Source organism: Pelodiscus sinensis, chromosome 3 (genome assembly GCF_052426305.1).
Source record: "Pelodiscus sinensis isolate ZL-2025 chromosome 3, ASM5242630v1, whole genome shotgun sequence".
Classification (NCBI taxonomy): domain Eukaryota; kingdom Metazoa; phylum Chordata; order Testudines; family Trionychidae; genus Pelodiscus; species Pelodiscus sinensis.
In genome coordinates, this window is record NC_143054.1 from 65903875 (window position 1) to 65927828 (window position 23954).

At 42.4% G+C, this 23954-nt stretch overlaps 1 protein-coding gene across 1 annotated transcript in view; it reads left to right on the plus strand.

The window, feature by feature from the left end:
* The window catches only part of PM20D2 (peptidase M20 domain containing 2), a 34025-nt gene extending 10347 nt beyond the window's left edge, over positions 1-23678 (plus strand). Inside the window, exons 3-7 of the mRNA XM_075923875.2 lie at positions 7983-8125; positions 10335-10489; positions 17525-17660; positions 18405-18512; positions 22036-23678. Of these exons, the coding sequence (XP_075779990.2) occupies positions 7983-8125; positions 10335-10489; positions 17525-17660; positions 18405-18512; positions 22036-22229 (736 nt within the window). The 3' untranslated portion in view covers positions 22230-23678. The remainder of the gene's footprint in view (positions 1-7982; positions 8126-10334; positions 10490-17524; positions 17661-18404; positions 18513-22035) is intronic.
* Positions 23679-23954: the final 276 nt, after the last annotated feature.

Consider the following 23954-nt stretch of genomic DNA (forward strand, 5'->3'; position numbering starts at 1 on the left):
CTCTGAATTAGAGAATAGGATACAGTCAGATCTGGGCACTATCCTAAGCTATCCATTGCAAAAGTCACATCTATCCTCATTTACTTCATATCATATATTTGGAAAATTATGATAGGATTGTTGAGGCTTAATGTTTGCCTTGTCTGAAAGGCTGTCAATAAGTTTCAGTCATCGAACAAATGTTTTTGTTATAAGGTTCATTAGGAAACCTAGGTTGTTAATGATGTCTTTTGCCCCAGGGATTTCTGTTTTGGGGTTTATAGCAGTGCAGATTTTAAGACACTTGAAATGCATTTACCTCCACATTTGAGGCTTCTTTTCTGCCTGTCAGTAGCCCCGAAGAGCCTCAGTGCTAACTTACATTCCAATTAATGTCTTCTGGCCACAAGTTATATTTTTTTGCTTACATTTGAATTAATTTTTACAAATTGTTTTCTGAGATGGGGGAGAGGATTAAGTGAGGATCACCTTGAAGACTCTTATGTCTTTGCTATGTCTTATTTCAAATGGGTTGCTGTTGAAACTTCAAACGAAGTACACCCATAAATCTTAGTGAGATTTATTTCATACTCCATTTCTGAATTGGAAGAAAAAAATACACTGGAGAAGGTTGTTTTTGTTTGTTACTTGGAGCCTCAGAATGGAATGGTCTGGCTCCAGTGGGTTTGTGGTACACATGACTGATGAGGACATCTGCTTCATAGATTAAAAATACAACCCTAAACAAAACAAACCTCTCTTCTTCTCTGTGGATATGCAATCCTCTTCTTGGGCAAGAAAAAACTGTTCATGTGGTAACTAATATCAGTTACTGACAGGCAGCCAGAGTTCTTAACATATTCCTGGTATATTCTATGTCCTTTTCACCTCCACCTTCAATCTCGTACCTCTGTTCCTTGTATATTCATTCATATAGTCTCAAATTGGTGTCCATAATATCTCTGGAAAAAAGTTTCTCCTTTTCCTTGTACATGAGCCAAACTTCTATTCTCTTGAGGCAATCAAGTTCCACTGCAGTAGGGGTGTTACTGGATGCTGAGAACTCTAGGAACTTACTTCATCTCACATAAATGGCAAAGGAGAGGCCAGGGAGTTCAGCTGGTAGCTGAAAGGTTTAGGTCATAAATATACAATATACTCAGCCTACATAACTGACTTCAAGTAACCCTTTTGTCCAATACTTCAATAGGCTTCCTTTCTGTACAAGATTCTGTAACTTGATTCTTTCTCCATGTTTCAGATCTGCTTCCTTGAACTTTGTATGAAAACAAATCAGTTAGAAATTAAGTTTAACCTTAATTTATAAAAGTCCTCCACATTTACAAGCATGCCAGGCTGCCACCTAATTGGATTTTGCTGAGTAGTGATAAAGAACAAAGTTAAGATAATTTGAATGCCTTATCTATGATCTTTTATATTGCGAATCCTGAAACTGGTGCTATGCTTGTCAATAAAGCATTTATTTATTATTTATTTATTTTAAATATTTTTACCCTGCCTCTCTATTTAAAATATTTGAAGCGGCTTACAAAATGTTTAAAACACAATATATAATAAAATTAAAATACGAGACCCCAGAAGGACAGAAAACTTGCTAAGACTTCTTGAGAGGATGGACATACAAACTCAAACACCAATAAAAGCACAAGTAAAAAGGGTGACTTTATCCTGACGCTGAAGCAATGCTAATGTTGGCGCTATGCAAATATCCCCAAGGAGAGAATTCCACAGCCTGAGAGCAAAAGCTGAGAAGGCCCTGCTCTGCATAGATGTTAATCTTATCTCCATAAGTGGAGGAGCACTGAGCAGTGCCTCCCCAACTGACCTCAATCCCTGGGCTGGTTCGTATGGGAGAAGATGGTCCTTCAGATACTCTGGACCTAACCCTTTTAGGGCTTTGTAGTTCATAACTAAGACTGTAAATTGTGCCCAGAAACATAGCAGAAGCCAATGCAGCTGCCGGAGCACTAACATAATGTGCTCCCTGTAACAAATATTCATTAAAACTCAAGCAGCTGCATTCTGGACCAGTTGAAGTTTCCAAAGGCTCTTCAGAGGCAGCCCCACATAAAGTGTGTTACAATAATCCAATCAGGATGTAACAAGAGCATGGATCACTGTGACCATGGCATGCTTATTAAGGAAGTGTCGCAGCTAGTGGATCAGCTGAAGCTGCCCAAAAGCACTCCTGGCCACCGAAGAAATTTGGTTCTCAAATGTTAAGGAAGAGTCCAGCAGGACTCCCAAGCTGCGTACCTGTTTTTTCAGGAGTAACTTGACCCCCTCTAGAACAGGTACTATGCCACATTCCTGAATAGATGGCCTCCTGATCCACAGGACCTTAGTCTTATCTGGATTCAACTTCAGCTTGTTTGACTTCATCCAGTCCATCACAGCCTCCAGACACAGATTTAAATTGGTCACTGCCACATCTGGTTCTAATGTCACAGGGAAATAGTTGGGTGTCATGTTCATATTGATGGCACCTTACGACCATGTAGATGTTAAACCGCCTAGGGGACAAGATGGAACCTTGCAGGACCCCTTTGCACAATTGCCACTGGATCGATTAGCAGCCCCCTTAGCTCCACCTTTTGAAAGCATCCCAACAGGTAGGACTGGAACCACTGTAAAACAGTGCCTCCAATACCCAACTCCGCTAGGCCTTCCAGAGTGATGCCATGGTCGATGGTATCAAAAGCCGCTGAGAGGTCCAAGAGTATCAATAGGGACACGCTCCCCCTATCTATTTCTCGGCATTGGTCATCTACCACAGCAACCAAGGCAGTTTCAGTCCCAAAACCTGGCCTAAAGCAAGACTGAAATGGAACCAAGTCTCTTTCTTCCAAGAAAGCTTGGAGTTGCAATGCCACTACCTGTTCCAGTTCTTTACCCAAGAAGGGGTTATTAGCAACGGGGCAATCGTTATTCAAATCATGTGGGTCCAGGGATGGCTTCTTAAATAGCGGTTTTATCACCGCTTCTTTGAAGGCGGTGGGAACTGTACCAGATCTAAAAGACATATTAATCCCTGGGTCCCAACCAGTCATCCCTTCCCCACTAGATTTAATAAGCCATGAAAGGTAGGGGTCGAGTGAGCATGTGGTCAGTTGCACTCCTCCAAGCACCTTGTCCACATCCTTGGTCTGCAACAGCTGATTCTATTCCAAACAAAAATGATTTGGTGGTGCACTCAACACACTCTGTACCCTACTTACATAGCGGCCAGAGTCCAAATCAGACTGGATGCGAGCAATCTTATTCTGCAAAGTGCTTCACAAACAAATCACAGTGGGCAGCCAACAGCAGCTCCATTTTGTCACGATTGCCAGATAGAAAAAGACCCCATACCACTTGAAACAGTTCTGTTGGATGGCATTGTGTGGGTGTAATACTGGTGGAAATGTAGCTTTTCTTTGCTGCAGGATGGCTATACAGTAGGCTCGCAATTCAGCTCTAACCCACAATCAATTGGTCTAGGCTCTAGTTCTCCTACAGCAGCATTCTAGCCATCATACACATCATTTTGCCACCATCAACTCCACAGAAAACCAGGGAACAAACTTGGCTCAGTAAGCCTAAAGAGGCTGCTTAGGAGCAATCATGTCAACTGCCTGGGCTACATCAATATTCCATATACCAACTAGGGTGGGGTAGGTAATAATTTTTTGCTGGGGGCCACCTTAGAAATTTTTGAAATGGCCCTGGGCTGCCTTAGAAGGGCCATGACTCTTCTCTGCTTCCCCACCCCCAACCATGATTGGAGGTATACCTGAGAGGTCAACAAATGCCTTTGATGTCGACCGTGGAGCGTCCAGACTACTGCGCTGAGCCGACAAACAGCTGATAGGCTCAGTGTGGCAACCATTTAATTTTAAATGAAGCAGCGATTATTTAAATCGCTGCTTCATTTTCCTATGCCGCGCAGTCTAATCTACATGCCTCTGTCACCAGAGGCATGTAGTCTAGATGTACCCATAGTGATTGGTCCATGACAAAGGGAGCGAAATCACATCCCTTATCTCAAGAACTCTAATACCCTTTGTGCAAAAGACCAGATCGAGTGTATGACCCGCAACATGCGTGGGTGCAGTTATTTCTTGGGATAATCCTAGGGTTGTCATAGTATCCATAACAGCTCAAACTGGACCACACAGGACAGCCTTGGTGTGAATATTAAAGTCCTCCAAGACCAGAAGCCTTGGGCTCCTCAATGCCGCGTCCAAGACCACCTTGGCCAGCTCGAGCAGAGCATCTGCCATACAGTAGTGTGGACAGTATACAAAGAGAACACGCAACCTCTCCTGGCCACCCAACATCAAGTACAAACACTTGAATCTAACACTTTGTTGGATGAAGGCCCTGTAATGGTATCCCGATAGACAATTGCCACTGCACCTCCCCAACCATGAAGCCACAGCTGGTGCTGAACCAAGAACCCAGTCAAGCACAATTGGGAGAGAGCAATATTTCCCTCCACTCCTAGTCAGGTCTCAGTGATAAAAGCCACGTTGGCCACTTTATCCAGGATTAAATCATGGATGATAGCTGTCTTGTGGGATACCGACTTGGCATTCAGCAGCAGCACCCTCAGGGCTGATGGCCAGGTGTTAAGGTTCCCAGAGTCATGGAGGCTGGGAACAGAACTAGAACAAGGAATAGCACATAACTGTTTAACCTCATTCCCTGTAACTGGCCCATCCTGATCTTACTGCCATATTTTCCCCTACCTGCCACAACTGCCACAATGCCATCTGAATCCTCCCCCTTAGCCACGCCATCTGTGCCACAACACATAATGAAAAAGAAACACAAACACAACCCTTCCTTGACCTTCAGTGTGGGCAGGTAAGGGAAATTTCCTCTCACCAAGAACTCTTCCCTCCTCTCACCAGGAACTGAATAGGCCACCAGACAAATAAGTGTGCTGCTCTCACCAGCATGCACAAACACACACTAAAAAATTATACTATATCACATAAACTACCACAACGCATGCCCTTGCCCTCGGTCTCTCCCAAAGGGCAGCGTCCTTTGGCTTGACCCTTTGGCATGGCCCGCCACCAGTGGCAGCCTCCTGGCTTTAAGCCCACCCCTGGTAATGGCTGCAGGCAAAATCTGCTGCTAAAGGTTCTTAGTCCTAACCAGGCAAGCCTTTTACTCAGGTCTTTCCTGCAAGGGGGGGGCTGGGAGATGATTAACAAGATATCCTGTTAATGATCACTAGACTATCCTAATTTGAAGTGTATAGTGGCTATATTGACTTTAGTTACCAGTAGGAGAACATTTTAACCTCCCTGCATACACAGGAACACTTCAAAGTTGCCATACCTGAGTGGGGGAAAAAAAACCTTCAAAACAGACTGCAGGTCGAAACTTCTGAGCTGGAATTCAAACTTTACACCATCAGAATTAGCAATGTGAAAGCTTAACCAGTAAGCATCACCTTAACGGGTGATGCTTACCGGTTCCGGTTAACCAGTCGGGGCTGGAGCAGCTCTCCACCTAGCATGGGCAGGAGGCTGGCCCGTCCCCACAGGGCCTATTGTGGACTGAGGCTGCGCCAGCCACCTGGAGGAGCCCCTGTCCATGGCAGGTCCAGGTGCGTCACAGGTAGGGCTTCCATTTCATGCATCTAAGGCAGTGTCTAGGCTGCTGGGGGGGGGGGGGATGCGGGATTGTTCTTCCTTGAAAAAAAGTGGAAGAGCAAACACTCTTTTGGGGAGCCCTGCATGCCTTGTTTCACAAGGCATAAGGACTCCACCGAAAGAGGAGGCTTCCCCGCCATTTGGCCCTGTCTAGACTGGGGCTTTTTTGGTGGTCCCTGTGGGGCTAGAGCAGCCTTCTGCCTGGGGTGGGTGGGCTGTTGCTCGAGCCCTTACTGGTTAAATAGAACTGGTAAGCCTCACCTATTAAGATTAACCTTTTACATCCCTATTAAGTACCACTGATAGACAAGTGTCATTAAACAGTGAATGTTTTTTGTGTTATCTGAGCCTTATAAAAGATTATAATTAAACTATAGGAAGTATACACAAAGAATAGCTACTACAGAGTATCATACAGCCATATATGTTCATGTGGTGCATATTATAAAAACCAATAATCTGGTGCACATATTTAATGTTGCATGTATTCAGTGTTTCCTCTCCAAACTTAAAAGACTTCAAATGTCAAGGCTTTAATGAAAACTGATGTCAAAGGAAAATAGATGGCTAATAGTTAAGAGGCTTTACACATTTTTATCCCATGGACAAGTGTTTTCTTTATCTTCATCCTTAACTCTGTATTTCTTGAATGTCTAAATATGTTTTTCTTTAATTTACAGATTTTTTTGGTCTTTACGACTAAATTAAATGCGTTCAAGAGCACAATCAGTTCTTGCTATTGAAAACTAAGGAAAAATCTTGCTATTAATAGGCAAGAATTTAGAAGCATAGATCTGATATTTTCAAAAAGGGACTTGAAAGTAAATTGTTATTTGTACAATGTATCTTATTGTGTTGGTGACCAGCACTTTAACCTTTAGACTGTGTTCACACTGCAGTTGATGTGATTGCATCTCAAGTAGGCATGCCTGTGCTAGCTTTAATCTAGCTTACATGGCTAAAATAGTCATGATGATGCATCTGTAGCGGCTTCCATGCTATTCTTATCCAAGTAAGCTAGATTAAAAGTACAATCACACCTTAGGTTGCAGCGTAGACATGTTGATCCTGTTGAAAATTGCCTTAACAATGTGCAAAAAATCTCTACTTACCTGAATTTCCAACTTCTATTATCTTCTCTAGCTGCATATTCTTATAAGTCACATATAGAAGAAGGGAAGCAGAAAAATCACAACCGATTTCTCTAACAATTTTTCATGTAATTTCATCTAGGGATGTTAATATTGGTCAGTTGAATAGTCAGTTAACCTCATTAATTCTTATAGGTTACGTGAATATTCTATAATCCCTGGGCACAGGGCTGGCAGCTAGGAGCCCCCTTCCACTCCATGTTGCTGCCCCTGTATCAGGCAGCAGCAGCATGGAGTACCAGGTGGGAGCTGGTCCACGAGGGGAACCCGTTTAAAAACCAGCTCTCCTGGCTGCTTGTTGGTCCGTGCTGCTGCCTCTGATACAGAGGCAGCAGCATGGGGTGGCAGCAGCCCCTTTCTGGGGGTGAAGGGAATGTGTATAGTCTATAGCATTAACCTATAAGCTTTTGCTTATCGGTTAATCGACTATACTATTACATCCTGCTTCAAATCTAATTTTCTTCTCTGGCTCATTTTACTGATGCTCAGGAAATGCTACCAGTTTCTGAAGGGGAGGTAAGAGGCTTTGTTAGCCTATATCCGTGGTCACCAACCAGTAGATCACGATCTACCGGTAGATCTCAGGGGCTCTAAGAGTAGCTCTTCAGCCCTCTCTGAACTGCACATCTGCGCAGTACATTTACATTAGATTTCCTCATGTAATGTAGGCGGGGCTTCAAGGAAGGGGCGGGGCAGTAGATCTTTGCCTGTTCTGAGACTTAAAAAGTGATCTTGGGTGTAAAAAGGTTGGAGACCACTGGCCTATATCATGGCTTCTGTTAAATCGTTAGGTGTGTAATAAGACTTTAGGTGACAAAAAGTGGATAGCAATTTGTATAGCAGGATATTGCTCTTTTTACTTCAAATCTGTTAAGCTTTTAAAATGCATGTAGTGCATTGTCTATTTTGTTTTCAACTTTGGAGTGTTGGCAGAGTTTGGGGAGGGAAAGGACAAATTTGACTTCTAACCCTCTTTCAGGATCTATGTTTTGAGTATGAAAATGATGAAAGATGGTTTAGCTTCCCAGCAGCTTAATGCCTGGTAAATAGCATCTTAATCTTGTGCTTCAAAAACATTGATATAAAATTGTAATCATTATTGGGTGACTCCAATATTATTGGGTGATTTTTAGTTTTTTAAAAGTGAACAAAAAACAAATAAGTCATGGCTTTTATTTCCTAGTGTGACTGTGAAATACTATGGAAAAGCTTCTCATGCTGCTGCTTATCCTTGGGAAGGAATAAATGCATTAGACGCTGCTGTTCTTGCATACAACAATATGTCAGTTTTAAGACAGCAAATGAAACCAACCTGGAGAGTTCATGGTGAGAGAGCTTCATTCAATCTTATGTCCACCAAGTAAGGCTTCTGGCTGTTTGGCTACTGACTGAAAAAAAAATCCTAAATATTGTATTGTTACTTTAAACTGGAAAAGTAAATTGAAATAATTTTTTCATCTAAATACTGTAGAAGTTCCTTTTGTAAGGAACTGTCAACATTTAGTATGAATGGTTGAATGCATACCAATCAAAGGGTAGTATGGCCTAAAGTCATAAGTACTCTCTCCTTTCCCCACCCTCCTTTGCACAAATGAGAGACACAGTGCAGATTTAATATTTACATGAACTGTTAATATAGCACTTCATAGCTGCTAAATTATCAAAGAACAGAGACACTTATTATGAAGATCTTCTGTTGGTATAGCTGTAATCATTAAATTGCTTTGTAAACTGGAAATAGCATTTTTGGGGGAAACTTGACCATCTGGATCAAGATCTAACATAAGCAATAAAAGCTTCCTTTGACAGATACAAGCATCTTATCACTGTGTTGAGGCAGCAGCTGTAACTTCCTAAGGAACCTGAGCTTGTAAAACTGTCCTCTGGTATTGAAATATATTTTAGACCTCTGATTCATGGAAACAGAAGTACATCTTGAGACCTCTCTTTAGCAATACTTCAAAAGTTTAACTTTCATGGAAAGGTGGAGGCTTACGGCCAGGTTTCCAAGAAGGCTTATTTTTTCTTTCTCAAACTGAATATATTAAAAATGTTGTTAGCTTGCCAAAGGTACTTGGAAAATCAGTGTTCTGTTCTGAGGCTTTTTCCAGTTGTTACAGCATATCTTTGAACTATTTTTGTCCTTACTTTTCTTTCTTTGGAAAAGTACATATTGTAGTAATGTGCATTGCACAGTCTGCTTGATTGCCTATTTGCCAGTTCCTTGTTTCTCCAAAATAATGTTTGCTGGAATCCATCCATTATTCTTGTTTCAAAGCCTTGAATTTCAAGTGTACTAACATTAAGTTGGTTTCTTGGCTTTGGTTGGAGCTATAACTCATGCCAACTATAATTGGCAGGTATGGGATGGTAACAGGTCTCTTCCCACTGAAGTTGTGATAACAAAAAATAGCTAGCTATTGTGGAAAGATTTCTAATGTTGCAGAATAAAGCATGTAGAACACATAAAAAGAAAGTACTTAATTCAGTAGCCTGCTTTTTCTGTTTCCATATCTGGACATGATGGACTAGTAACCATTAGTATGAAGGAACACTTTTTTGTTTTGTTCAGACTTGGCTCCAAACTTGGGCTTTATAAGAAAATGAGATTTTACAAAATTTAAGACCAATGGAAATGTTTCCAAAGAATGGCAAGACTCAATGAGGATACTAGTGAGCTGGTTTTCCCCTTTGAGACAGCAAATACCAATTATTTTTTCAATAAATTCAAATTTAATGGCAGCGTATTAAAAGAGAAGAAGTTGAAGTTGACCAGAACCCAACTGAATTTTTCTTTGTCCAAACTAGCAAAGCAAAATAGGAACACATAGCATAAAACAAAGTTTCAAAACCCCCTTCAAATTTTTGATTCCAAGGAAGTATTTGTAACATAGGTAAGGATGCTGTTTTTTAAAAGATTAACTTAATACTACCACTGTTCCTGTACCTATGAGGAATGTGAAAATCATGATGTATGCTTGTGTAATTTAAACTCAGGAGAATTATTTAGCTATATTTAAACTAAGTGCTTACATTTGATTTGTGAACTTGTCTCATAGCCATTATTTTAATTTTCTCTTCTTGTCCCAGTGTTAACAAGATTGTAAACATTCTAAACTGTGGATCAGTGAATATAGAGAATTTTAAATACTACTTTGGCTCTTTGTGTGTGAACTCAAGATGAATAAATGAGATGTGTCCGAAAGAATGCCATGATACAAACTTTAAAAGTCTGTAAGCTTTCACAATATATCATGCACGCTCTCTTTCCCCAACAAAAGTTTAGTCTAATTAAAGATTTTACATCACTCACCTTGTACACGTGATATTCTTTCTGTTGAACTGACTGCAAGGGGGAAAGAATTGGGTCCAAATACAAAAAGTTTTAAATAGTGTGCATTCTCAGTGCTCAGTTGATGCATGATCTCTAATAACTTGTTTTATGTGTTCAGCTATAAATAAGGAGCTTCAAAAAGAAGAGTATGTAAGATTAATTCTTTGCAACATTTAAAAATTGGACTTTTCTCTTCTGTAGGTATAATAAAAAATGGTGGTGTGAAACCTAATATCATCCCTTCTTACACTGAGCTAGAATTTTACTTGCGTGCCCCTTCGCTGAAGGACCTCGCCATTCTGACAGAGAGAGCTGAAAATTGCTTCAGAGCTGCAGCTTTGGCTACAAAATGCAAAGTAAGAACTCTAGAGATGATTCACTTATTTTTATAATTTTTAAATTAGGCCAAAGTAGGAGTTTAAGTCTTTATGATTTGTATGACACTTACCTTTTTTTAAAGCAACCTAAAATTTAGATCTGTAAGTTCTAATCCGCTAGTGCTGAAAAATGTTGTTGGTGAGGCACAACATTTAATTGCTATAATTCTACATACAGATTTTTTGTTTCAACTAAAGCTTTCCCCAGTCTTATGCATATAAGTAAGTATTCTCATCATTTTGCCCAAGTTAAAAAAACAAAACAAAACAGTCTTGACTAGTGAAAAATCTAGTGGTGCAGGTTAAGGGATCCTGCTCAAAAAGAGTCAGTGATCTCAAAGTGAAGCATAGAGCTGCTGGCCAAGCTTTGAACTCTCCTCAGAACAAGCCTGCGGTACCTCAGGAGAAGTTGGTACTAGTAGCAGATAAAAAAGCGGGCAGACTGCAAAGCAGCGGAATGCCACGCACAAACTCACAGTACCGTTGGTACCAGTGCGCTCCAGAGCGCTGAATACACAGATGCATCTAGCAATGGCAGGCTTTATAGTGATGGCAGTGCTACCCCTGGTACCGAGACGGATCTTGCAGTACAGTCAGTATCATGCTCACCATTATTTGGTACCAACGTCACACCACGTCTAGAGGTTCCATACTATTCCACACCAGCATCACTAATATCAGCGAGATTTAGCGATGATGACAAGAAGGAAACAAGGGGCCAGCACAGAGTCACTCAATACGCTGCAACAGAGCAACAGCAACACCAGAATTGGCAGATGGCACAATAGGTAACCCCACTGCTCCCACCACAGTGGTCCTATTGGGACCCATGGGCACCCTACAGAATCAACAACTACAACAAACCCTCCAGGTACCAAGTGCTCAGTCAGCTGATGCAAACATGCGGGGATCAGTTGACTACAGCCCAGGCAGCCATGACAGCAAGTCATTGATGGTGGGAGCAACACAAGATTTCCTTATCCTTCCTAATACATCATGCTCCAAGATGGACGACTACAGTCCACCTACATCACCAATAAGAGATTATGACTATAGAAAGTTTTAAGACCTATTCTGCAGGGTAGTGGACATTCTAGATATACAATTCCCAGATGTAATGCAGAAGAAACACAAGCTTACCAGCATATTTAACTTACCTCAGCACACCAAATTGGCCTTAATGGACCTGGCTAAGGCCATATGGAAGACCCCGGCATCAGTACCGTCAACTTCAACGAAAAACCATGTAACACCTATGGGGGTAGAATTCCTATTCTAACACCCTGCACTGAATGTGTTGGTTGTCAAATCTGCCAATCGGGGGAAGCAACAGCAGCAGTACTCCACAGCGCAGAATCATGACAAGGAGATAGAGGATGGATGCTATGGGGGAGAAGGCATACTCGTCAGTCTCCCTTCAACTCAGAATTACTAATTACATAGCTCTGTTAGCAAAATAGTCACACCAGACCTTCAAAACCTTCAATTTCTTTATTCAGTATCTACCAGAAGAGATAAAGGAACAATTTGAATCAAATGTGACAGAAGGCTGTCTGATCTCCTGCACAGCGCTACAAGCAGTGTTGGACACAGCAGATACAGCAGCCAGGTCTATGGCAAACTCTGTAGTGCTGAGGAGAATGTCATGACTGCAACTGTCCAGGTTTCCCAACAAGGTACAATCAAACATCGAAGACTTTCCATTTGAGGGAGAGAAAATCTTTACTGAGGCAATGAATTCATCTCTCCACACCCTTAAAGACTCCAGGGTGACACTTCGTACGTTAAGGATTCAGCTGCCTGGATCCAGGAAGAAACAAGACAAACAATATAATCAAAGGTTCAGAACAACAGGGTATAACCAACAACAGAGGCCCTATGATAACAAGAGACGTGAGAGACAGTCTAGTTGAAGACAATCAAATGAACAAACATCCTCAACCCGGGGGTCCAACTCCCATCAGCAAATTTGAGGTGTAGATTGAGGATAAAGTAGCCTTCAATTCTCCAGGGCAGGCAGATCTAGGGAAACAGACCTTTGGAAACAGATTCGCAGAATTCTATGCAGCATGGAAGACCATCACCTCAGACCAATAGGTCCTAACAATAATACGAACCAGATACTGCATACCATTCACAGCTATATCTGATACACCCACCCGTACAGGGGTATTCCATTTTTTCCCACCTGTGTGTGAAGAGATTCTGGAAAGGGATATGGAACCTTTATCCACCACATAGAGACCCAGTACCATCATGACACTTGAATCTTGTGCTGGACTCATTCATGAGACGGCCTTTTGAGCTGCTCGCAACTTGCTCATTACTCCACCTGTCAATGAAAGTAGCTTTTCTCATAGTGATAACATCAGCTAAGAGAGTGGGAGAGATAGTGGCACTCATGATGGACCCGCTGTACTTGGTGTTCCACAAAGACACAGTTGTCCTTAGAACCCACCCGAAATTCCTTCCCAAGATGCCTACCTTGGTCCACTGAAATGAACAATACACTTACCTGTGTTCTTCCCAAAACCACATAGGGACAGCAATCAGGCAGTGTTGCACACGCTGGATGTATGCAGAGCATTAGCCTTTTACCTTGAACACACAAGAGACTTTTGACATACTCCCAGACTATTCGTGTCTTGTGCAGATAGGTCCAGAGGGCAACCTGTTTCCAAACAACGAATATCCAAATGGATTTCTACATGCATACAATTGGCTTACTTCCAGAAACACAGACCGCCACCAACACTCCACCAGAGCAGTATCTACCACAACTGCATTTCTTAAGGGCCTTTGAATAGACATCATTTGCAGAGCGGTAACATGGGCTTCACCCAATACCTTTGCACCACCGTACGCTATTCAGTCCCTTCAGGACTCACACTAGCTTTGGACGTACCATACTGTCCAACATCCAGCCCTGCAACACAGAGCACCCACTGCTAAGCAGGAATACTACTGAATAGTCACCTAAGCAGAGCACCCAAGGGGACCCTTGAAGAAGAAAGGAAGGTTACTCACCTTGTGCAATAACTGCAGTTCTTTAAGATGTGTTCCTGTCGGTGCTCCACACCCAAACTCCCCTCTGCTCAGGACTGAGAGAGTCTGGCGTGGAAAAGGAACGGAGGGAATGGCCACCGGAGAATGCTAAACTGAGCGATTGCACAATAGCGCAGCAGGTGCTGGGGGACTGCTACTTAAGATCTCTGGGCCATGTGTACAGTGGCACTGACACCTACGTGGAGCACCCACGGGGACACATCTTGAAGAACTCCAGTTCTTCTACTCCAGTACTGAAGTAGTCTCCACTTGCACCACTTCTGCTGCGATTCTGCTTTTGAAATCTACAAGAGCCCCATAAGGAGCGTGGGGCCAGTGGGGACTCCTCTGCTGGCCCGTGCTCACACCGGGGCTTCCTTTTGAAATGTACAAGAGGCCCACCAGGGCTCTTGTACATTTCAAAGGCTCAGGCGCCACAGGGAGCATGGGGCCAGTGGGAGTGCTCCACTGGCCCCGCGCTCCCTTTGGGGCTTCCTTTTGGAAAGTACAAAGGCTGTTTCAAAGGCTGAGGCGCAGCAGGGGAGCACGGGCTTGGGGCTCTTGTACATTTCAAAAGGAAGCCCCTGCTCCCTGCGGGGCTCCTGTTTTTGAACTGTAGCTGTAGCAAGAGTCCAGCAGGGCTCTTGCTACAGTTCAATGGCAGAGGCGCCCTTATAGACTAATCGAATAGTCAATGGAAATCCCATCGACTATTTGATTAGTTAGTTCATTTTAAATTTAACATCCCTATGTGTGTCTGAGGAAGGCTTTGAAAGAACATTTTAATGGTCAGCCACAGTACTGTTCTGGCCCTGAAGCTTTGAGGATTGTTAGAAATTGTGTTGTACTTGCCCTATTTTTTTAATTAATGTCTGGGTGGTTTTCTGAATCTATAAGTTCTGTGGTGCCCTACGTTTACGAGCAATGGGTTCTTTGATTACTGCTATGCATTCTGAGATTTGTTGTGAACTAATAACAATAATTTGATGTCCAAAAATAGTTTTTCTGAACAGAAAGACCAAAAACAATGCAGAGAAACAGGCAAATTCAATACAAACTTCTAAGAGCGGAATTTTAAAACTGTGCACTGAAAAATAAATATTTCCTGCTTCCAGACATCTATTGTAGCTTACATGTATGCCGACCTGCGAGAACCACAGTTATTGTGTATGAAGGGATAGTTTTTTTTTTTCTCATTTCCCAGCATAGAGTGGTGGTGGTGAGGTTGCTATCCTGTGAAATGCTGGAGGATGTAGGAACTACTACTATGGAGTTTGCCAAGGACTGCAAAGGGCAGAAAGTCTGACATTTTTTTGTCAATTGGTGTCTGTAGCTACTGGGTGTATTGCCTGAAAAGACCATTATGGTCTATTCCCTGTGCTTGTCCTGAGCCTTTCTCCTGTCCACTCTTTCCTTCTGGGTGCTGTCTGCCAGGCTGACTCTCCAGGCTCTTTGTTTGCACTCTGCTGCTCAGTGTGTCCTTTCTTTCTCTTCATCATCAGGATCAGGTGTTTTGTGGGTGTTTTAGCAGCAGCTACTGATAAAACAGATGTTTCATTGGATATTAGGGATGTGAATGATTAGTTGACTATCCGATAAGCAAATGCTTATTGGATAGTCAACAGGACAGTCAACTAGTCGCTTCCCCCTCCGCCCCCTTGCTGCTTCTATCAGATAGAGGAAGCAAGGTCAGAGGGAGTAGAGGGGATAATTCAAAGCGGCAGCACTGCTTGAAACCTGGGGCCAGATCCTGGGCTCCATGCAGCACTGCTGCTTTGAAACACTGAGCCAGCTGGGGGGTCTCCAGGCTGCACGTGGTGTTTCAAAGGGGCAACACCAAGTGGAGCCTGGGATTAGCTGGGGACTCTCCAGCTGATCCCAGGCTCTATACAGTGCTGCCACTTTGAAAGGCTGCAGGGAGCATGATGTTCAGGCTTCTCATGGCATTTCAAAGCGGTAGTGTTGCATGGAGCCTGGGGTCAGCTGGAGACTCCCCCGCTGACCCTAGGCTCCACGCGGCACCTCCACTTTTCAAAGGGGGAGGTGCCCTATCAACTAATCAAATAGTTGATGCAAAATGCATCAACTATTTAATTAGTCGATACTTAATATCCTTATTGGATATACCCTTACAACAAAAAGAGAGAAATTTCAAAACTCCTTTCCCTTTTTTTTGCATTAAAACTTTTAGTAAGACATACATATTGACATTTTAGCTTTGGAACATTTCTGCATAGCCCTGTTATCTAATCCCAGCTATGATGAGTATAGCCTTCTAGGAGGTGGGAAGGAATACTCAGGGACAATATAATTTCAGTCCCTTTTGCTTGGGTAAGAGTAGAGAGCAATGACACTGAATATTTCCCAAGTCAGTGATGGTTTTAGTTGAAGTCTCATTCCTGAGTGTAGCAAAAGCACACACAGCACAAATGCTCTTGGCATCCTGTAGCTGCCTGTCTCTGTACACTACTGTCCTGTTTGTTGCAATGGTGGCAGCCAAACTCATGGAGTGGCACGGGAAAGTGTTCTGCAGGAAAGGAAATAAGGTTACCATTCCTAGAAATCTTTGAGACACTATTGTGGAGTATCTCCATGAAAGTTCCATACAGATTCTCAGGAAGAGGCAAGGGACAGTCCTTATGTATTAATCAAACTGCTCTGCATGGTGCTTCTGCATACAGGGGAAAGAAAAGCAGATATCAGCTGTACCTCAGTTTATTGTATCATTGTCTCTTCTTTCTTTTACTAATACAAGAAAAGTCGATACCTGTGTCTTAACTTCAGGTTGGGGTGGGTGCCATCTTTAAACGCAAGGAAAAATGCATGCCTTTGTTTATCTCAGGTCCCTTCCTCTTCATCGGGCTTGTGGCTGATGACACTCTCTTGGACTTCTCCAAGGTACCCATGGTGGTCTGCAGAATGCTTTTGGGGTCTGTCAGATATGGTACACAGCTCAATGTAAAACCAGAGGTTTGTGGCTTAGCACAAGATCAGTTGTCCTCACTGATCCCATGACTTGCTTGGTGCAGTTCCTTTACATCCTACTGCTGCTGCTTTCTGTCATACCCTTTTGTCAGCATTCCCTCAGCAGTTTTTTCTTAGATGGTCACCTTAGTACATCTCATTTGTAGCTGTGCTTGCACACTCTTCTCTTTCCACAGGCCTAGGAGTTCCAATATCTCTTGTCTGATGCAGACAAGAGATGATTTCTAATGCATGGAGCCAACATGATTGATTGTGTTTAGCTGCCCAACAAGGGAGAGCTGCTAGATAAGCTCACCAAACTGGGGAATTGGGGAAAAAACATTTTAAAAAAATAACAGGGATGTTTTTGATGGAGTTTGTGGTTTCTGATCTCTGTCTCTTGGACAATGGAATTGACAATTGTGAGACCACAGTGGTCACTGTTGCAGGGAATAGGGCATTGTGGATCAGCTGCCAGAGGACTGTTAGGATCAATGTAGGTCACTCAATATTTATACTTGTGCTGCATCAACCTCTGCAGATTGACCATGGGTCATCACTGCTTAGGATGGAGAGGGTGGTGGTTTTACTGTTGCTGTAATGGGGTGCTTATTTTGGTCAGAGAAAATGAGCATGCACATGCAGAAATAGATCAACATTAGGAGACTTGCATTGAGCTAATGTTCTAGTGTAAACCAGGCCTTGATAATTTCTGTTGTCTGAAGATGCTTTCCACCAGGATTCTTATTTGTGGGGACTTTGTTTCCTAGTACGAAACTATCACAATTCCTCCAACTTTGTTTTTGTTCAAGGGCAGCATTAACTAAATGCTGACAGTCAAATGCTCACGTCTTTTGAAAAGAAAATTATACTCTTAAATTTTGCTCTTAATCTCTGTGTGATATAAAATGTAAATGAAGCATTGATTTGTTTAAAAACCTGACATTTGGTTTAATGTAGCCTTGAAATGATATGAAAATTTAACTTTTCTCTTTTCTTGATGAGGTGGAAATCAAAGGTGGAAGGCATGACTACTATAATGTGCTTCAGAACAAGAGCCTAGAGAATTCCTATATAGAGAATGGAAAAGAGCTTGGAATGGAATTCACTACTGACAACTATTTTTTGAATGGTTCATCAGGTAACAGTGGAATTCTTGTTTTTTCTCATTTTGAGGTTAGGTCTCTGTCAGTTAATAAACACAGCAACTGTTTAATGTCAGAGTCTCACAGGTGGCAGCAAAGCTGATGGGGGTGGGGGCATAGGGAGCATTGGGTGGCAACATGGTGCTGGGGGAAGTGCATTGCTGCCAGTCAGTAGTGGAGCCCCCAGGCAGTGGCAGAAGAACCATTGGGGAGAAAGCAGAGCCCACCAGCGGAAGCACAAAGCCCTGGGTAACATCGAAGCCACGGGTGAGGCGAGGGGAAGAGGAGCTCTGGGGAAAGCCTGCCAGGGAGAGCGGAGCCCTGGGTGGTTGTGGAGCTTCCTGGGGAAAAGCAGAATCCCAGGTTGGCCAAGGGAAAGCAGGTCCTCCTCCCCCCTCTCCCCCCCCCCCCCCCGACTTGATTTCCCCAGTTTGACAAATTCCCTGGTTCGGGACCAGGCAGGTCCAGAGGGTTACACACCAGGGAGGTGCAACTTATACATTTCTGTACCTCCTGATCTGTAGTGTAAGGAGGCATTGTATTTGAGTGAATTTGTTCCATGTGGTCTGCCATTGAATAGATGTGCAAAATTAAGTAGATATTGACTCTTTATTACCGGAAATATTCTAGACAAGAATACTGTACTATTTTATTACAGTTCAGGTGCATATCCCAGGCTTTTTTATATACTGTACCACTTATTAGACTTGTTCATTGAGCAACCTCCTTTCTCTTCCCAGGCTCCACTGACTTCGGAAACGTTACATATGTGGTTCCTGGGATTCATCCCTATTTTTACATTGGCACAGATGCATTGAACCATACTGAGCTATATACTACAGCTGCAGGTAAGAGCTTTTGCAGGAACAGGGCAATAATTTATAGGTGATATTTTAAATATAGAAGAATATTTGCTAGCACTTGATCGTTAGGGTAAGTACTTGATTGAATGTGGCTTTAAAGTTGGGATGTTAAATTTAGATTAACTAATCGAATAGTTGATGGGATTTCTGTCGTCTATTTGATTAGTCTATAAGGGCACCTCTGCCTTTGAACTGCAGCAAGAGCCTTGCCAAGGCTCCCCAGTTGGCCCCATGCTCCCGCAGCCATCTCAGCCAGCAGGGCTCTTGTACATTTCAAAAGGAAACACCACAGGGATCCCTGTGGCTTTTGTACAATTCACAAGCAGAATTGCAGCAGAAGCAGCATGAGCAGAGACTGCTTCAGTCCTTGCTCATACCGTTTCCTGTTGTTCCTCTACCTCTCCTGCCCCCCACAGACACAATGCAGGGGGGAGCCAGTTTTTAAGCCCGTTCCCCCCCAGCACCAGCTCCTGTTTCTCTCCCCTCCCCTCCTTGCTGCTTCTATTTGAGGCCGGGGGTGGGGGAAGCAACTAGTCACATCACTAGTCAACTATTCGATAAGATTATGCTTATCAGATAGTCGACTTGTCACTTACATCCCTACTTCAAAGTTTGTTTTATACAGTTTTTACTTTCTCTCCTATAAAAATGTTGGTTTTAAGCAAATTAGTAGCAAATGTTGCTTTGTAGAATGGAAATTGACCACCTATTAATTAGTTTGCTAGTATCTGTGCAGTTGTTTTGAGACTAATGTAGATATAAGTAACTGCTAAGAGGCTGTATATAAAACATTTGGTTTTCATCAGTTAGTATTTACTATAAATTAAATGACTGTAGAGGCTCTATGCTCCATTAGGAGCCCAAAGGACTAATAGATAGAACCAACAGTAATCCATCAAAGTACGAACACTTGGCAGAGCTGGATATGCAGAAAATTAATTGCCCGCTTTTGCCACAAATCAGATTGGCCAGAACAGGGCTTAGAAAAGGGATTGTTGTGGCCCAGATAGGATGCGAAGCCATCCTAAGCAATAGGGCACTAGATTTGAATCTTTTTATGGTAAGCCTGTAAAGTTCTAGGTACAACAGTGATCCCACAGTTATGGAGATAGCAATGGTATGTATTCAGTAAATATTTTAGGAGTTGAACTATGCTGTTAAAAAAAAAAAAAAAATCCCAAAAATCAAGACTGGATAATAAGCTAAATAGTTGTTCCCTAGCTTAAAATGACTTTAAACTTTCTGTTGCTGGCTGGGCTTTTCAAACCAGACTGGAAACTCTGGTTCTGACTCACTATGTTGTCATATTGCCACCTTAACCATTCCAGTCTTTTGTCAAACTACAACTTGGACTTCAAGTGCTGGTCCCTGTATGTATTCCGCAATCGGTATGCATACGTCGGAAGCCAGGAAAATATTGCAAACAGCATCCATTGGTCTCCACCTTTGCTCTGGTTCTCCTGTTGCCCTCCACCAGACCAACTGCCTCTTCAGTTTCTTCTTCGTGCTGCATGGCCTGTGTCAGAAACCTTTGGACACTAAAAGAATCTTTGCATCCAGTTTGTCTTCATTTGAATAGAGCTCATTAGTGATTTTTATTGTTAGCATAGATAGATTTTTACTTATCCCGGAGACCCTATTTGTCTCCCTTTTCAGGATTAGGCTTCTGCCTGGAATTCTGGGATTTGAAAACTCTCCTGCCTTTGCTGCATCCCATTTAGTGACGACCAGTAGCACTATATTTACTCTCTTCCAGAGGCTCCAATCTTTGCCAAGTGCAGTGGATATGTCATTCCATCCCATATTAGTGGGGGAGGAGGGAAGTGGAATTCAGATTGAGAAAGTACAATCATGGAGGAAGAAAAATTACACCAGTCAAATCCAGGCCATGGAGGTTCCCTCCTCTAGATCGTCTGGAGACAAGCAGTCTCCCTTTGAGCATAAACTTTCAAGCAAAAGTTGACTCAGTTTAAAAGACCCATTGTTTTGAGCATCTCATGAGTATTAAAAACAGGTTCTCTTCTAAATGAATATCCAGCAGAAGGTGTGGGTTTTGTTGTTGTTTTTTTAACACCTTCCAATTTGGATGAATCTTGGTTTGTAGGTTCCAAGAACTTAGGTATGCCTTGGCCTCCTGACCATTAAGGGAAAGCACATGAGCAAAGCTCTGATGGTATGGGTCCCACTATTAACTGCAACCTCTAATAAGTCAAAGGACTATCGACTGTCAATACCAATGAATAGATTGAGACAGGATTCCCTCTCTCTAGCAATACTTATGCAATCCCTGAAGGACACACTGATCACTATATCTTCAACGGCGCTGGATCTGATGGAACTGACAACCCGGATGCCTTGTACTACAGGAAGAACTGTGACACAGGCTACCACAAAGGACATCTTAGTCTTCCTAGTCCTCCAATCTCCTCTTTTTCAAGCCTGGTCCTTCTGAATTACGTATATATCCCAGAATAGGGTACACCTCAAGAAGTCACTCCCCTGTTTCATCCATGAGCTGGAATTTACTCCCCCGATACAGACTTTACCACTATTGGGCCTAGATCTAGCCACCTTGTTGGCAAATCGGATGTCCAAGATGAATAGTTAACACCTGAACTCAGGGAAGTTAGCACAGACAGGATTTCCAAGAAGGTGTGGGTAATCACACCAACCAAACTTTGACCCTTCAGATTGGCTCTATTGGGAACCACGGGCCCTTTATGTACAATACCCCAGTTCCATGATTTTTTAAACTGGCTCCCCTCACAGACCAGCTCCCGCCTGCCACCCCACAGCAGAGGCAGCAGCTTGGTGTGGAAGGGGGCTCCCTGGGAGTGGGGCTGGAAACACACTGGCTGTCAGCCCTGCCCCCAGGGACCATTGAATAACTGTGTAACTGCTAAGATTTGGTGCAGTTACATGATTATTAAACAAAACAATATCTAAGATTGCTAGTTCTGGTTCCAACCCATTCTGTGGTGTCTGAAAGGAAAGTGCGTGTATGTGTTTGGCTGTCGCTTGAGTCAGCAGAGTTAAGGCTGCATTGCATACATGGCACGTACCGTAACATTAAACCTGAAGAGTAGAAGTTTAGTCACCTCACATTTTAGAAGGATGGTAGGCATCACTTAGCAACCTTAACTTGTTTAATGAAGTGTTTGGGCATTTTTAAAAAACTAATTGCACTCTGCTTTATTGTCAAGCTTATTATAAACCTTCTCTAGTCCTCCCACCTAGCTTCCTCTTACAGGTTAAAAAAAATAGAATTATATGGCGCTGTCAGAGAGGCTGGATTCCTCTATTCATTTCCAGGCATTTTATATTTGGACTTTTCTACAAGCAGGACTTCCTGTAAAAACAAATAATACAGGTTTTAGTTAGATTTCACAGAGATTTTTGTCTTTCAAAATTAATTTCCCAATGTATTAAATTATTTGAGTGGCTTGCTGTCAAACACATTTTCCTATTTAGACTTTTATCCTGAAGTTGTTTTTTTGTTTTACCACAGGGTCTCAGGAAGCACAGTTCTACACTCTACGTGCAGCAAAAGCTTTGGCCATGACTGCACTAGATGTTGTCTTCAAACCAGACCTGCTGGGAAAAGTCAGAGAAGACTTCAGACAAATAAAGCTAAAAGAGGAAGGCCACTTTACAGAGGAAGACAAAGAATCTGGCACAGAGGCAACATGTGCAAAATTTTAAACAAAACTAAAACCTAAATTCCTCTACATTGATGGAATAAATATTCTACTTGAAATCTAATGGAGGCAGGACAGATTTCTTAGCCCAGGGTGGGGAATCTTTTTGGAGTCAGGGGCCGCTGCCCCACAGAAAAGTCAGTCGGGAGCTGCACACATGTGAAGCCAAAAAACCAAACAAACCCTCACCGTGATGTGGCTCCCGACTGAGAAGGAGAAAAACCCTGCCCTCCCCTCCCCTCCATTCCCTTGCACACCAGAGTGGTGTGGGGGGGAGGCAGGCTAGTAGATCGTGTGCTCCAACCCGATGGGGGAATGCATGGGGCTGGAGCACCAGCACAGGCTCCTCACTGCTGTGGGGAGCCGGGAGCCTCGAGAGCCGGATCCAAGCAAGCTGGGAGCTAGAGCTGGACCCTGGGCCTTTGGTTCCCCACCCTGTCTTAGCTAGTGGAAGATGGACTTGTGGCTTTATTTTTTTTTAAGCGGTGTAGGGTAACCAAATGTCCTTCTTACTTTCCAGTTTTTTTCTCTGAAAAATAACTTTGTAGTTGTAACATTGCATGTTATAAAATGATATATGCTTTTTAAATCTATTTGAATGGTTGATCCACAGTTACAGACAATTGGTTGAATGCTTTTGCACAGTAAAAAATGTAGAAAAGTTCACTTATTAAAAATACTCTAAATACGTCAACCTGTCATGGTAAACTTTGTGGAGAAGCCATATGTTCAAGTCTGTACAAGCTGAAAAGCAATTGTGTCCCCTAGCTAAAGTACAAACTTTCAGGAGAAAGCCACGTACCAGAGAGGATAAATCTGTACACTTGAGCCAGAATAGGGTGCCTAAAATCAAAATTCTAAACGTGAATGTAGGTGCCTAAATTGGTAGCCTTATTTTCCAGTGGTGCTGAGTTCCTAGCCTCTCCCACAGAACTTAATTAGAACTGCATGCTTCTAAAAATAAGGGCTTGGTCTTAGGAGTTCAACTTAGGACTTGTCTGCAGGCTAACTGTTCCTGTTTAAAAGTGTGAATATCTTAAGTCAATTCAATTACGGTAATACAAAAGGCTTAATAGACAGGCCTTTATATTTTGGTTTAACTTAAGTTTTAATAAGAAGCTGTTTAAGCTAAACCAAAATAACTATCCACACAAAATTTTGCTTAAATTGGTTTAAAATCCAGTGCAGACTTTCTCAGACATAGCATCAAATCCCTGTATAAACATTTTTTTAAAGTCTTAGCACTGATGCTTTGTCTCACATAATTAGTCTCTCTAACCCTTTCCTCTGTTTCTAAATCATGTCATTGAAAGACTAGATTTCAAAACTAAAATAATCAAGCAAAGAACAGCTATGCAAAATGGAATATAATTATTATTCTTTCAGATACATGTTTGAATAGGAAGTTTTTTCCTAATGTTGATGGTCAGTGGAATAAATTATATACAACTACTCTTACGTTCTCCAAGTACTTTGTTCTGCGATTTACCAGAGAAACTGTGTTTGTCCAGGACTTTCTGGAAAACATACCAATTTAAATCAGAGCTTGTGTATTTAAGTACTGCATATAAGTGGTGAACAGAGCTTCCAGTCCAGTTGTCTTTAAATTGTAAGTCCCATGCAACTGCATAGCAAGTAAAAATTTTCATAATCCTCTTATGTAAAAGCGACTTAATTTTTTTTCTTCCCAAAGCAACTTGAATACCTCTACTAATCTTACACATAATGT